This window comes from Physella acuta, unplaced genomic scaffold (genome assembly GCF_028476545.2).
Source record: "Physella acuta isolate Inbredline_101_S28 unplaced genomic scaffold, ASM2847654v3 ptg000064l, whole genome shotgun sequence".
NCBI lineage: Eukaryota > Metazoa > Mollusca > Gastropoda > Physidae > Physella > Physella acuta.
Window position 1 is genome coordinate 271,117 of NW_026731584.1, and position 16,652 is coordinate 287,768.

Sequence of the window (16,652 nt, forward strand, 5' to 3'; positions counted from 1 at the left end):
TATTAAAATATAGGTGTACTTGCTGTTTAACTAATTTAATAGAATCTAAAAAGTTGCTTTGTTCAATTAAATATAAAATATAGTTAAAAAAACAAGCTACGTTTCCAAGAAAATATTGTGGGGGTTTTTAAGTTATACTACATCGGGAATATTTGTTTGAAAGACCATTGGGACGATTATAATTGACGTTTATATTTTCCATGACATGAAGTGGAGCATTCATTTAACATACATACTAGTATGTAATACAGTTATTTTATTAGTATTCTTTTCAAAAATTGAACTGTATTCATATGCGAGGAAGCTAATATATTGCACAATTTTGAAAAGGCCTTAATTAACAAAGCTCCAAAGGGTATGAGACAAGAACGGAAATTCCAATTTACTGTTAGTGTAGTGTAAACAAAAGTGAACAAATATAACGGTGATAGGACTAATGATCTCAGGAAAAAAATATCTTCTGACAAATGATTTAAAAGACGAATAATGTCACGGACAAAAGGTATCAGAACAAATTTTATCCTGGACAGAGGATCTCAGACAAAATATTTAAAATAGGAAACAAAAACGAGTTATGTTGAACAGTTTTAGAAAAAAGAACCAAAACGTTAATCTACGTATTACACACCTAAGTTTTGGTTTACTGAGTATGATGGGCACCTTATTCAAATCAGGGAAAGTAAATTCGGTAAGGTAATTTTCTAGCCTCCATATGCTAAGATCATAGAAACAGAAAAATTCTACCTCAACAGCGCTACAAATACCCATGTAAAAGATCAAGCGATATTTTTTATCGAAGCATTTTATAATTGTAGAAAAAGTAAAAATCTGTTTCTAAAGATTGTCTAACTGAAACTATACTTTAATTTCGAAAACTTCAAGGAGATATATTAACACTAATTAGCTCTAAATGCATGTATATTTTCATTTTTTTGCATTTAAATATAGTTATAAAATATTAGTAAGAACTAAGTGTTAAAATTAAAGTCTAAAAAAAAGTTCGTTTTATATAAACAAAACTAGACTACTAGTTATCCTTGGATAACCATGGGTTTTGGGTGTTATCAATAAAGGACGTCACGTTTATTTGACGACTTTTATATTTCCCCTCCCCTTCCTACTGTCAGACATCGTCATAAAAAAACCAGACGCCACATTAAAAAAACGTCACACACAAGACAACTTGTTTTTGTCTTTAAAAACAAACATCGATTTCGACTGAGCGTGGGTCTAATCACACTATCCATTTTGCTTTAACAATACGTCTGTTTGCTATTTTAGCTTTATAAAGCGTTAAACTTTTGAATTGGCAAGATGGTCTTCCATGGAAGCCGCCTTGTTTGTTTTGAAAAAAAGATTAATTAATCTAGTGTCGTTAATATAAATAAAGTTATTGTTCTGAAGTTTTATAATTAAAGTAGTGTTTCTTCCAAAGAATATACCAATAAATTAATTATTCTTTCAATAAATTAATGTTTAACAGTTTAGTAAAAAAAGATTATTTTCTACATAAATACGTATTTTACAGCTCTACACATATTGCAGATTCACTCCTGTAACCAAACAGACAAACAAAAAAAAAAAAACAAATAAATATACAAACAGGTAAACAAACTTGAGTTTTATTAGTATATAGATAGATAGAAAGATTTTATGTATTCAGCATTCTTTGCCAATCATCAAATAAAGCCATTAGAGATTATTATAATGTATTAGAGACTATTTTTTGGTTTTATTTTTTCGCTATCTTTTAATAGCATACGAGCCGACCCGCGGCGTATCATACGCCGCTATTTAGTTGTTTTATTTTCTACTTTTCAGTAATTCATAATTTGTGAATTCGACAGTACCAATGCTGCCACTGAAAATATTTGCTTAAAAACACTAAACCCCCTTCCCCCCCCCCACGTGAAAGCAGCCTCCTCTTAGTTACCTCCTCTAAGTTTAAAATCGTTTCAAACTAAATTATCTGCCCCTAATAGCCGTCACCAAACCCGTCTTTATGATTGTAAAATGTAAACAGCGTGAACCACAGCTCACCAGACCATGTGGGGGGGGGGGGGGAGTGGGGGTGGGGGTGGTAGCGATAGAGAGGAAGAGAGGGGACTGTAAGGCGCGCTTGCAGCTTGTTTTCTAACGGCTCCCAGAAGAGAATTATATATATATAGATGCACTTACCTTTTTACATTTTTGTTGTTAATTAATTAATTTTGAATTTATCGTCGTAGAAGGAAAAGCGGCATTTCTATTGAAGTAAATATGGAAGACCAGAACAAGAGCGAACATCAGTTTATCCCAGGTGTGAACGTGAGTACATGTACTTGCATATTGTAAAATGGAAGACACTTTAGTAAACTGTATTTTTGTGTACACCCATAGGACATCATGAAGCCGAGATCTGCCATGGAGGTGAAGCTGACTTACACAAGCATTGTGTTGACTGTAAGAAGAATCCTGGTCATATCGACTTCATACCTGTTAATGATATTAACATGGATCATCTCCCCTCTAAATACCGCGATGCTGCAGTGCTGGAATCAATCAAAACTTTATCTGCTCTAACAGTCATGTTAAAAGTAAAATACACAAGCACGGAAAGACCGGATTCTGTTCACTTATTCTCTGGTCAATATCCATTTTTCAACAACAGAGGAAGTGACGTGTTGAGGACAGGGACGGGGAGGGTGTGGCACGTGGACAAGTATACGGAGAAAGACAACAAGGGCACTTGTCCTTGTGACAAATGTCAACACTCGGACACACCCAGTAAAGTGTGGGGGGAGTTTCAAGTTCTCACAGCCAGCCACGTTGTGTTTGATGAAAGTGAAGTGCGAGAGACCAAATGTATTTTTGGGTATGATCAAAATGACAGTGAGGTGAAAACTCTTCAAGGGTGTAAACTTTTAGATGCCGATAGCCAGAAAGATTGGTGTAGATTTACATGTGCGACTTGTGATATGACTTTAGTTGAAGAGCAATTGAAAATGTCTTCTTACTTTATGGAACTTTCTAGAATATTACAAAGGCAATTCTCGAGCATAGAAGATGATACGATGGCTATTATTGTCTCTCATCCACACGGCTGTCCAAAACAAGTAACTATTGGAAAGTTAAAAACTGAATTGAAAAGAAAAGGCTATCGTACTCTCTACAATGGAGAGAAATATGATTGGACATACACAAAGTACACGTACACCACACCTACATGTAATGGCAGTAGTGGTGCGACGGTCTACGCCCCGTTTAGTGATCTGAGATGCATTTTGTGGCATCCTCACAGCGGAGCTAACGAAACAGAAAGTTATTGTGGCGAAGATGCTTGGTTTAGTTTAGATTGTGGTTGTGAGATTGGATATGAGCAGAGAAAAAAGTTTTGTACTCCCACTTTGCATGTGGACAGGGAGGATGCAACAAACCTCCTAAAAAGGTATTCTTTTGAACGACCTGCTTTTGGAAGTGAGGAAAGCAAGGCGAAAAAGTCAAAGACGAGTAAAGAAAAACGCAGAAACGAAAATTAAAAGAAAGTAACACAAAAGCTTTTTAAATTGCTTTTTTTGGAGGCTTGGGCGGATTCATGGCATTTGACATAATTTATATATATATATATATATATATATATATATATATATATATATATATATATATATATATATATATATATATATATATATATATATATATATATATATATATATATATATTATCGCTCTATAGTTTTCAATAATTTTAATTGATGTTCACTTAAAGTGGTTTTGTGCATTTTAAAAATGTTGGTTCAATATTCCGTGATGTTCCTGTTTTTCATCAAATTTTAGAAGTTCAAATAAATGCAATTTTACTTTCACTGTTCTTTTTCACTATGGAAGAGAAACGTAAAGTGTATATTGTTTCATTAAAAAATCGACGTTCTTTAGCATTTTAAAGATGCAGCCCTATTTATTTTCTAGTTAGATTCGTTAAAGGAATTCAAATTGAATTTTTTTTCAACAAATTTTCAACGTTCTGCTTCTGAATAAATCCTTATGTGAGTTTCTGTGCACTAGATAATTACTAGTTGCTGCTTTGTACTATGTAATATGTACACACACTTATTAACCATTCTGTATATTTTCTAAAAACAAGATTATTTAAATACGCAACTGTAATATTTTAAAACTGACATTGCTTTTGTGAAATTTTATTTGTTACTGTGATTTAAAATATTTTAGTCTCATGTTACACGAAAATAAAATGGCTTTTAAATTCATTGACTACTATTATTGTCATTGTATATTTTAGAAACAGCTAAGGAATACGTTTAATGATATATACATTAATTCAATGTTCATATCCAGTCCACATAAACAAGATAAACGATATTTTTCTATATAGACTAAAATTAATTTTACGCAATAGATTTTTCAAATGCCAAGATAATAAGACAGAATTAAAAGCCCTCATTATGTCTTTCTAATGTATAAACAATCCACACAAGCACCTTGCACTTTTCAGGAAAAAATGTAGTTAAAATAATTCACTCTAATGTATTGGTAAACGACTTGACGATCGACGTGATCTACAACTCCTTGCTTACTCATGAAGATGATATATAACTGTAAAAATATCTTTGTGATTGATGATGATGATTTTCCGTTCTGTAGTCTAATTTGACCGGTGGGTTCCCTTAGGTCAGCTTTAGGAAAATAAAACAGATGAATTATCTATTTTCGACCCCTCTTGCATGTTGAAGATGGTGAATTTATTTCCTAGTGATTCCAGTGCAGTAAAGATGAAACAAATATCTCTGTCTAATAATACTATTCAGCGTAGATGTTAAAAAAAAAAACACATCTTAAATGAAATCAAGGTTTCACAATTTTTTTCTTTTCAAGTAGATGAATCAACAGACGTGAGTTCGTATTCGCAGTTGATCGTCCTTGTGAAATGTATTCATTCAGATAATAATAAGCAAGTGTTGGGATTTTGTGAAGATATCATGGAGAATATAAAAACGTGGTTTAAAACTGGATCTTTCTTCTTCTTCTTCGTTCTTAATTTTTAGTGTTGGAAGGGATCGAGCCTTATCTGCCAGAGGGTTTGAACTCGAGACTTTTTCGAAATTGTTAACCATGAGCTTTTTACAGACTCGACCACGCCTCCATCACAGTTAAGGATACGTGTCAACTGGTTATGCGCCATTGGGGCCATTGACTCTGATTTCAGCCTGCTTTTCTTAAAAAAAATTGAAAGAGAAGATTTCTGGGCATCTTGGATCTCTTGAGAACGAACTGCGGCTTTATTTCCCTGAGCTGTAAGAAGAAGAATCTGCGTTGACACCTTACCCTTTCTCTGCTTACCTTGATGTTGCCAGCATTCTTGATGACTTACAGGATGAATGATCCCGCGTCACGTACCGTGTTTAATGCAAACCTGCTCACACAATTTTGGTGTAGTATGCAACATTCATACCTAGACGTGTCATGGATTGCCCTTCGAGTTTTAGTTTATTTTGTGTCTACATATCTTTGCGAGAATAGTTTTTCAACACTTCTACAATTAAAAACAAAACTTCTTTTTTTCTTGGTTCTTATTTTAGTGTTGAAAAGGATCCCCATACAGCACAGTTAAGTGTACGTGTCAACTGGTTATGCGCCATTGAGGCCACTGACTCCGATTTCAGCCTGCTTTTCTTTTTGGATTTGCTTCCCCAGCTAACGAGCCTCATCTGCCCGAGAGTTCGAACTAGAGACTTTTCAGTTTAGCAACCATGAGCTTTAACGACTCGACCGCGCCGATCACCAAAAAAAGAAATAAAAGAAATAAATAAAATAATGATAATGATATTAGGTTAGCGTTAATAGCATGTAATTTCACTCACCGCATTAAAATAGTTATTAAGAATAATTGTTGAAAATCTTACTTTAGTGCTTATTAACGTCCTTACTAATTTAGACTTTTCATTTATATGGGGGTCGCGGGTCACTTACTTTTGATAAAAGGGGGTCGCCACTCATAAAAGTTTGGGAACCACGGCCCTCTTAGATAACCATGCGCGCAGCAAATAGATTTTTTAAGAAAAGTAATCTTTATTTATAACCGTATCAAGTACGTAATAGAACGTAGATATAGGCCACATGCATTTGCGTACAGTCGTGCATTGAAAACAAGGTAGTGTAAACCAGTATTTCAATGATATGTATTTTCTTGCGCTTATTTCGGTTGTAACAAAACACAATAAGATAAATGGAGTAGAAAGTCGATGAATAAGAGAAAGTAGGTAAACTTCATTGAATAGTTTAAACCATTGTATACATTTTAAATTGACTTTTGTGAGATAAAACAATTGTACTGCTCGTCTACCAGTCATGTAAATGACTGATTATAAAATTTTTGTTACGTTGTACATTGCTTGGTGATTGAATACTTGCATTTTGGTAAGTTGTCGAGTACATTAAAAATGACAGCACCATTTCACAGTACTAAACTCTAATTATAGAGTTTTTTTGTGTATATGAAACAATTTTCAAATCGCCCACTTGGTGTGTATGTGGCTATTGAAAGACGTATAGACCGTAAAATCAATACGCTGCTCCTGTTAAGCTCGGTATAAAAAGTAGACCAAAATATTTTGTTTTCGAATTTTAATTATCAAACTTGTGTATATGATCGTGTCATACATCATCACTTTTTCCCGTTTCTACCAATAATAAGATCAAACTGATATCATTCTTCGACACCACTGCCAGATGCAAATTCAACATTCTATAAATGAAAATCAAAGAGAAACAAAACCCTTCAGTTGCGAAGTTAATAACAAACTCGAATGGTTCACGTGTTTGGGGCTATCGACAAGAAAAATTAAAAGTATTATGTGAAATTACTTGAAATTAACCAGGTAGAAGTATTAACTTACCAAGAATATAAAAGAACAGATTGCACAATATTAATAAATGAAACAGGACACAGAGGTCTGTAGGTACCCCTGCATCAGTGGAGATGTTGCAAAATTGGATACAAATAATAACTCTCTGAACATTAGAAACTGGGATATCCAGTGACGCTCCAGAAGAAAACTGAATGCCATAATCGGTGAGAAATCACGCGTCTATCTGTTGCAAGCAGTCCGAGCCGAATTAGCAAAATGCTCTAGAGGTCGAGAACGTCTCGTTTTAGAAATTTGGACCAGTCTGGTATCGTCAATTATAATACGCCAACTACTAACAACATGCGTATAATCGTTGACTTACGACTATGAGTATTGGTTTCTTCGTAATTTAGCCGCTGTGAGATGTTGCCGTAGATGAATAAATACCGTACGAAGGTAAAACATGATTTTCAATTAATATTTCTAGCATATTTCTTGGTCATAGCTATTATACTGAACTTCAAATACAGTATGCCAACGCCACAGACAAAGATGTCCATGACCTCTAATCAATGTTTCAGAGTAAATTTGCTAATATAAAACACAGACGACTTTGACAAATATTACTCCAGTAAACATATTCATCTGTTTTAAAACTATAACAGTTTATCGCATTTTGTAATTTGTTTATTTACTTAAATTTCACTTCACGTACGCTCTCATACCCAAACAATCGCACTTCCTCCACAGTTAGTCGTGTAGTAGCCCACCCTTTACACAACGTAGCTGATTTTGAGAAGAGGTTTTATACCTCGCACAGATGTATGGAAGTTAAATAACGATTATGGAATCCCTTCGAAATTTATCAACATTATTATTTAAGCACAGCAAGGCAAGGTAAGCACTAAACACAGATACAGTCTATGTTTATTAAAACATATGCATTTTCTAACACCATTTCAAAGATTGTCTGCAATACAGCTATAAATCATAAAATATAAAGTAAAACAATTATATAAAAATGATTTATCTATCTATATATATATTCTATATTGTATATAAAGCAATGTGTTTGTGTGTGTTTGTCTTTTATGCATTACTACACATCTCATCACGTCGCCGTGAAACTTTAGGAAGTTGTTGGGAATATTCTTGGGGAAGTTTCTGCGAAAAAAATATATTTCAAATTCGCAGGGGTGGCGCCCCGACAGGGCGCGATTTGTTTTTTCTCTATAAAAGGTATATAAAAATAAAAGGCTATTGCGGGTTCACTTCGTTCCCCGATCGACATCAAACTTTGGGGAGTTGATTAGAACACTCCAGGTGAGGTTTCTGCTGAAAAATGTTTTTTAATTTCGTAAGGGCGGCGCCACTGGAGGGTGCGATTTCTCTCTCTATACGGTTTATAAAAATAATAAAAGTGAATTGCACACGTCCGCTATGAAACTTTGGAAAGATGTTGAGAATACTCCAGAATACTCCTGGGGAGGTTTCTGCGCAAAAAATATTTTCAAGTTCGCAGGGGTGGCGCACCGGCAGGGCTCGATTTGTTTTGTCTTTATAACGGTATATAAAAATAAAAGTCGATTGCGGTTTCACACCATTTATTCGATCGCCATGAAACTTTGGGGCGTTGATTAGAACACTTCAGGGAAGGGTCCTGCAAAAAAAAAATATTTTTTAAAAATTCAGGATGCTATGTGGCGATCTGGGTTATCCTGTGAGCACTATGGCGCCTATCTTAGTTTTAAGGAGCCAGGGGCCGTACGCGTCGCCTCTGCAGTAGTGTAATCGGGGGCTCCAGAGAGCGCCCCTATACGTCACTGTCAAATGGGCGGTCACCGAAGTGTGTTCTATCTCATTATTTGTGTGAGTGATTAACGCACACTCAAGGTTTTCATGCGGTAGTGTAGGTAAACCCGTGTCCCGGTATTTATGATTCAAGCGCAGGCATTGATTACATTTAAATAACTCAGGTTTAGAAAACAAGGTCAGGTGTCTAGGAATATATGATTGATTACGCATTGATGAAAATCTTCTTATATATTTCGACAGACTTTCTTCAATTCCCGCGGCAACGCGCGGGGACAGTACACTAGTTATAAATAAAAATTAGGGGAATAAATATATACAACTAAAGAGTTTTCTTTATTAAAAGCATTGGTCGCTAAATGTGTAGGAAATTTTTTGAGCGACCAACTGTTTTATTAAAATAGCAATTAGTTTTAATGTCTCAATTTCAGTAAATTATAAGACTTAACATTTTTTTAAATATTGTTTTAGCTTTGTCACTAATATCTCAACATGTAGTGTTGCGTTTGACGAACAATTACTTTATAAATTATTTTTTTCCAAATTCGTATAAAAATAAAAATAAATAGGCCTATAATTCACGTTTAACGGATACCGACGGCGGCTAGTATCTGTTTAATAGTGCGGAATATTATTTGTACTTTATAAATTCATATTCGTTTTTTGAAAAAGCGTAAATTATTACTTCCAGTCAACGGAAAGTACTCAAGATTTAACAGAAGGCAGAGAATTAGATCTTTTACTTATATGTGAAGTTTTGTTTATCTATCTGAAAAATCACTCAACTAGTAAATAGCTAAAAATTTGATACATGCCTACAAATATGATATTATACTTATGTATGAAATTTCATCAGCCTAGCTTTAATGGTCTTCAAGTTATTACGTTCACAGACACACATACATACATACAGAAGGGGTCGGCGTGGTCGAGTCGTTAAAGCACATGGTTGCTAAACCGAAAAGTCTCGAGTTCCAACCCTCGGGCAGATGAGGCTCGTTAGCTGGGGACAGCCACTTTTCTATGAGAGACAACTAAAAAACTGCTGCCTTGTAGTTTGTTCTTGGTTGGACAAAGGCTATGGAAGCAAATCCAAAAAGAAAAGGAGGCTGAAATCGGAGTCAATGGCCTCAATGGCGCATAAATAGTTGACACGTATTCTTAAATGTGATGGAAGCGTGGTCGAGTCGGCAAAAGCTAATGGTTGTATTCGAAAAAAATCTCGAGTTCAAACCCCCTGGCAGATAAGGCTCGATCCTTCCAACACTAAAAATTAAGAACGAAGAAGAAGAGCACATACACACAAACGGACAGAATTCCCAAGCCCAGTGTCTCCGACTCGAGTACGCGTAAAACGCCGAAATTCTGATAAATCTGTATTAAGAATTTTCGCCCCATTAAAATAAGTCCCCTGTACTTCATATTTGATGAAGTGCTGAGAAGTAAAACGATGAAAACGGTCAAAATATCAGGTGCGTTTGGTGCACGATTAAAATACTTCCTCTATACTCTGTATACGAGTAAGTAAAAATGGCAGAACAAGGTAATGTGGTTTAAAATAGCATCATTTTATTTATAAACTTTATCTGCAAAGTTTTTAAACAAATGACTATCGATCACTGAGTACCTGTACAGCAAATCAATGCATGTCTTACGAAAAAAAAAATTGGTTTATAACTTACGCTTGATGAAAATAAATAGAAATATGGCCTTAAACTATTTCATAGTTCTCTGGATTTGCAACTTTTATAACATTGATTCTATCTATAGTAAATTTCAAAATTATTATTAGGCTTAAGTTTAAATCTTATTACTATTTTAGGGACGCTATGAAGTCAAAATATTTTAAACAAAAACTAATTTTATTCATGTCGATAGATAGAAGGATTCTCTACAACTCGCTGGTGTCCATTAAGAACGAAAAAGAAGAAGAAAATCTGTTGCTTTAAAATAATATAATGAAATTTTCTACTTCGCGTATAGTAGGCTACGAGCTAAATAATACATTTTATGTTTACAAAACTGATACGTAAACAATGCGAACAGAATAACATTTAAAAGTATCACTTCTTGGACACAAACATCTATTCTCATGTTTTCTAGAGTATAAACCTGTTTACGAGCGTCGTTATGTTTATCTGAGAACAACACGTCAGAATTTTATTATCTGTATAATCTTACATACATAATAAGATATTCGGTATTATAATATAGTTCCTATTATCATTTCACACCCCAACCCCCCCCCCCCCACCCCCACATTTATATCCCTCCTTCCACACAATAACGTATGGCAGGCTTCCCCTTAGAATTAGAAGAATACACTTATCCCACCCTAACCTCTACATGACGTCTACACCATTTTTCCCCATTCATTGACTTGTAATTTTGGCATTCACCCAGTTCTGGAGACTATAAAGTAAATTCATATTTATATTTAGCAAATAAAAACACGGATAAGTTACGAGTGGATTTTATGTCAGCAAATTGTGTTAGTTAGATTGTAGATGTCTTTATGTCTAACTTAAAGAAGCAGGGAATTTCACACACATATATACACACATTCAAACACACACATACACGCACAAAAATACTCATACAAACGCTAACAATAAAAACACACATATACACGCAAATAACAGCACTTCACGCATACACGCACACACACATACGCACACAAGCAAACAGATACACAAAGGAAAAAATAAATGTACTTATTTATTTATTTTTGTTTCAGGCACCTTATCATTTTTACCTTGATTTCTGTTACTGTTGCAACGTTTTGTCTTTCCTGCAGCTTATTTTATAGGAAACATAGTTTTCAGGTAAATGTAAGAATTGATAGAATCGAACATAAATACATAAAAATAAGTTATATATATATATATATATATATATATATATATATATATATATGTACTTCTCAGAATTAAAAAAAAAAGTAAAATATGTAAGATCTATTTCAGCCTGTATACAATTTAAAGTTAATATTGTCGAAGTACGCTGACAGTTACACGTATAGTGAAGCCATGGACGTGAGTACTTTGTATTAAACAAGCAGTAAAATGTGTCTCATTCTTGTTGAAAAATCAGTTATCTTGACTTGCTTTCGATTTTAAATTGTTACAGTAAATTACTTTATAAAATGTTTCTTTGTTAATGTTACTTTTTATTTTTTTGTTTTCAAATCTATATAATATGTTGCTTGGTAAAAATATAATTAACTATTGTCAGTCTGTTATCTACATAAACGTATAGGTTTAATAATAAAATCTATATTGTTGCTGATAAACTTTAAAAAATGCCGATATGCTAAGAAATAAAAACATTTAAATCAGAATATAACTTTTGACTTTAATGAAAAACATTAAAATAGAAATAAAATTCGTGAGAGTAAAATAAACATTGACCTACATACTAAATACTAGGATTTGTAAATGTAAAGTGAGTAAGTAGGCGAAACGTTCAAACTGCTATATGAATATTTCAACAACGAAAAACAACGAGTACAATGGAGAAATGACCTAGCTTAACTACATACAGACGCTATTTTTGGTACCTGTCAGGGTTCAAGTTGAAGAAACCGTTACTCCACCAAATGTGATAGTGGCAGTTCTACCACCAAATGTAATGCAGGGTTGTAGAAATTTTGATTCTATAAAGATATAACTGAAATGCTCCGTAATGCACATACATAATATATTCTTCCTACGGTGATCGCCTCTTTTTATGTACCCTTATGTACAGTTTTGAATCAACACAAAAGTCCAATTCAATATAATACAGTTCTTTATTTACACATCAAATCGACTCCTACCATAACTACGCCTTAACACATGACAATCTACTAACACTATCTAACTACACCTACTACTTGACTTCTCCCTACACACTCCCATGATCATCCCTACTACTACCTACATTCTAACTCCTGCATCTTTCCCCTACCGCTTCCTTTCTCTGGTCATCTGACCGTCTCACGTGACCCGTCATACCCAGTAATTCTATAGAGTCCTTTCATATGACGTCACGTCCGTTCGTGATACCTACGTCCGCCGCCACGGTGGTGTACACCAGACGTAAACACAATCAGCTGTTCACCAGCGCTGGACGCGTTCACTATTATTAGGCCTACTATTAGATCTTATTATTCTTATTATTACTTTTGACTTTGTCTTTTACTATTAGTATTTATGAAGCTCGAGCATATTGGTTTTATTAATCGTTATCTTTTATAATTAAAATGAAATTTATTATTTTACTGTCCTTACCTGAAACAAAGTATTGAGAACTGCATTTGATCAGATTCGTCTACTTAAACTCTAAACGCAAACAGTATTACTAACAGAATATTTATTTAGAAATTTCGGCCACATATTTATATTATCCACGAAACTGTCAATAACAGTATAAGGATCTTCAATTTCAAAGATTTCAAGTTTTTAAATTTATTTTTCCTTTTTCGCGGGGGCGGTTCTTTACATACAGTGAACGCGTCCAGCGCTGGTGAACACGTCCAGCGCTGGTGAACAGCTGATTGTGTTTACGTCCGATGTACACCACTGTGGCGGCGGACGCAGGTTTCACGTGATTTAAGTCGCGTGTTTGCAAGGACTCTATTGGTCTACCTAACTACGCTATAACTTTCTGCTATCTTCTACTAGACCTCTATAACTTAAGCTTGCGTCATCACAGTACCCAATAGTGTAGAAATGCATATTACACATTAAGCAATCTCTTTATATAGCAGCAGGAAGTAATAAAACATATTTTTGTTTAAGAAAAGAATATGAACCGTGTATTCAAAAAGTTCACCTTTTTACTGTCTCGAATATACGAATAGAGAAAGTCTTGTAATCGTGCAAAAAATAAATAAATTAAGATTTTTGCAAATCTCGACGTTTTACAGCTCCCAGAGTTAGAAAAATATAGTTTTGCAATCTTGCCCTTTTGTCTGTGTGTATGTGTGTTTGTGTGTCTATAAACACGATAACTTGAGAACCGTTACAGCAAGGTTAATGAAATTTTTATATTTAAGTATTTTATCAAAATCTTAGATCCGTATCCACTTTGAGCGATTTCCAATAACCGGAAGTGTAACTTTTCCACTTTGAATTTTTCAAAAGCCTATAACTTGAGTACTGTTTCAGATAGATAAATGAAATTTCACATGTACGTAAAATATCTAATTTTCTACCTACTGTCAAATTTTGACCGAAAGTAGTAATTTACGCTATTTCCGATTTCTCAAAAACGCATTTGAATCTGTATAGAACTAATAATATTCCACACTTTTATAAACATTTTGCTTGACGTTCGCTTGATGCGCAATTCTTTTTTCTACTATTTTAATTTCTTCTATTTTTTAAAGTTTAAAAAATTAAAAATCATGTCTATATCCTGAGTTGCCATCCCCCGTAGTGTTATATAAAAACATTCGAGTAATTTTAGGGGAGATCACTCGCGGTTTATTATAAACACTGGTAGAACAAAAAAAAGTTTTGTTTTTCATATAAAAGTTTAAACAAAGTTTAATTATTATTTTAAATATGTAATACAGTTATTTAGTATTGAATTTTTTAAGGGATTAAAATGCATTAAAATGCATACTGTTTTAATAAAGTTAAAGATGTATATTTCTCATTAAATAACGTTATTTAATTTCCCGAAACTTTAAAGAACTGTCAAATACATGTTTTATAAGTGGTTTCTTTTCAATTCTCCCAGTTCAACCAATCAGTTCTAGTGTTTGCTAACGCCCATCTTCGACCGTCACCCAGGTTCCCGGGAACAGAAAATTCCACAGGTAGGGTTAATTGTTCTGACGCAAATTTAAACAATTTTTTCTAAATAGTTTACACAGCAGAAGATTGTAAAATGTGAACCTACGCAATCAAAATACAATTGATTTATAAATAACGTAGGATTCTTATCTATACGCTACACTATTTATTACGGGAAATATATTTTAAAAACATTTAACATTTTACATTTAGTTTCACAAGGAGAGCATTTGACTTCTAATCCAATATTAAATTTGTAAAAATTCTTTTTCTAATCAATTTCTTTCAACTCGTAAGATCCTACATTTAGCTCGACGCAGCATTCAATTCTGTGTGTAAACCAAAGTTCAAAAGGACTTCCACTACACAGCAAATGTGTAAATATCACACAAGAAGGAATTAAAATAGTATTTTCTGGTTGGTTAAATATTCTTTATTAACACGTGATAGTTTCCATATTAAACATTTGCTTTTGTTGGTAATTGTAAATACTGGAATTCACATGTATGCTTAGTTTAATCTATTGCTTCTTAAATTTAAATAAAAATAAAAAATCTGCTTTTTTTCAATACAGGTTTATACTACATATATAGCAACATAAACTTCACACCTAATACAACTAGGTCTTCATCAGATTTCACATACCAGGTAATATACAAATTATACATAAATATTTTGTATATGTATTAATTTAAAATATGTGTATGCAGTATAGAGCATTCTTTATTTTCCTCAAACAAATACTTCGCTCGCAAATACTACAATCGTTTTCGGAGAAATCATTTTCAATGTACTAATTAGAATGTCGAGAAACAATCATGAATGAAATACATATTAGTATACAATGTTCATGTAAATTTTGAACATTTTTTTCCAGACGTGGTTCCAGTACGTCCACCGTCACTCAGCCCACAGCCCCGTGTTATCTGGTGTCTTGTTGAGAACTGTTCACACAACTTGTGCCAACTGTACACACAGCCAGGAAACTGCTAATACAGGCAGGTGATTTTATATTAACAACTAATGTTTAGTCATTTACATTTGATGTTAATCAAATTAACAAAATCATAGCTGCTATGTCGATTTTATGGTTCATGCTAGAGATTTTATCATATTTAATTGTTCATTTAAATAAAAAACAAGATAAATCTATTAGCTTCGTATGGTTTAAAAAGTCTGATCATATGAAATAGGTTCAGCGGTTTCTGGAAGCCAAAATGTTTTGCAATGTCCATTACAAAAACATGCTTTTATTGGTATAGTTTTCGTAATATTACTGTAAGCGAATGGATTGTTAGGCTTTTTTTTCTAAACTGTTTTTAAAAGGTGCCGTAATTTTTAAACACAATCAAATTAATGACAGGTGGTATATTTAATCTGCAAACCGGCGACCTAATTCAAGTGAGTGTGTCAGGTCAAGGTCTCGTTGATTTCGGACAAGGACAAACGTCCCTGGGTCTTTTTTTATTGAGGTTTCAGGTTGGTAGATAACCAGGGTATTGTGTGGTCTAATGGTAAGAATTACGACTGCTAACCCGAAAGTCTCGAGTTGGGATCTCTGTAGTATAGCCTATGATTAGCTCTCAAGGGGTAACCGTGGTCAATGAAACAGATGAACTACACTTCATCTGCAAAATATGACTTGAGTACGAATTTCAAAATAAGCAATGACAGGGTAGTGCATGGTTCATGTTTTTTTTAAAGTTATGTTTGTAAATAAATATATTATAATTTTGAATTATACTACTAAAGCTACATTGTATAGCAATTTAAAACACATTGCTAATTTCTCTAGATAAATAATATTCCAACTTAATTGTGGTATCAATCTTCAAAAAAATTAACGCATCATTTAAAGACGATAAAAGCTGTTACGGCCAATACGCCTTATTTTAACAAAGAGAAAAATAAAATCTGAACAAAACAATCTACCGTGAGAGACAGCAACAGAGATAGAGAGTAAACCAGCTGTTTTATTTTCAGAAAAAATCGAGGTAACCCTGGTCTTTGGTGTTGTATATGCAGTCCGTGATGAAAACGAGAATTCCGAGGTTGGTTGGCATCTTCCTGTACGCACAAATGACTACGGCATTGTCTGTTAGTCATCTAAATAATAATGTGTGTTATGGTGAAAAATATAAATGAACGGAGACGTTTGTTTTACATTTCTATTGATAGAGCGTAGGATAATTTATTGCCTTATTAATTTTATA

The 16,652-nt window shown here is 33.6% G+C and overlaps 2 protein-coding genes across 2 annotated transcripts; both read left to right on the forward strand.

Annotated features, from left to right (window-relative positions):
• The first annotated feature begins 1,577 nt into the window (after positions 1 to 1,577).
• LOC131950966 (uncharacterized) lies at positions 1,578 to 3,556 on the forward strand. The gene is made up of 3 exons (XM_059313203.1): positions 1,578 to 1,605; positions 2,229 to 2,299; positions 2,380 to 3,556. The coding sequence occupies exons 2-3, from the start codon at positions 2,260 to 2,262 to the stop codon at positions 3,516 to 3,518; spliced, it is 1,179 nt and encodes a 392-aa protein (XP_059169186.1). The 5' UTR covers positions 1,578 to 1,605; positions 2,229 to 2,259; the 3' UTR covers positions 3,519 to 3,556.
• A 2,581-nt stretch (positions 3,557 to 6,137) lies between these two features.
• On the forward strand, positions 6,138 to 15,930 carry LOC131951046 (uncharacterized). Its single transcript, XM_059313317.1, has 9 exons — positions 6,138 to 6,252; positions 7,595 to 7,741; positions 11,394 to 11,481; positions 11,623 to 11,691; positions 14,384 to 14,462; positions 14,737 to 14,856; positions 15,014 to 15,087; positions 15,317 to 15,437; positions 15,803 to 15,930. Exons 2-9 carry the CDS (start codon positions 7,689 to 7,691, stop codon positions 15,928 to 15,930), a joined length of 732 nt encoding a protein of 243 aa, XP_059169300.1. The 5' UTR covers positions 6,138 to 6,252; positions 7,595 to 7,688.
• Positions 15,931 to 16,652: the final 722 nt, after the last annotated feature.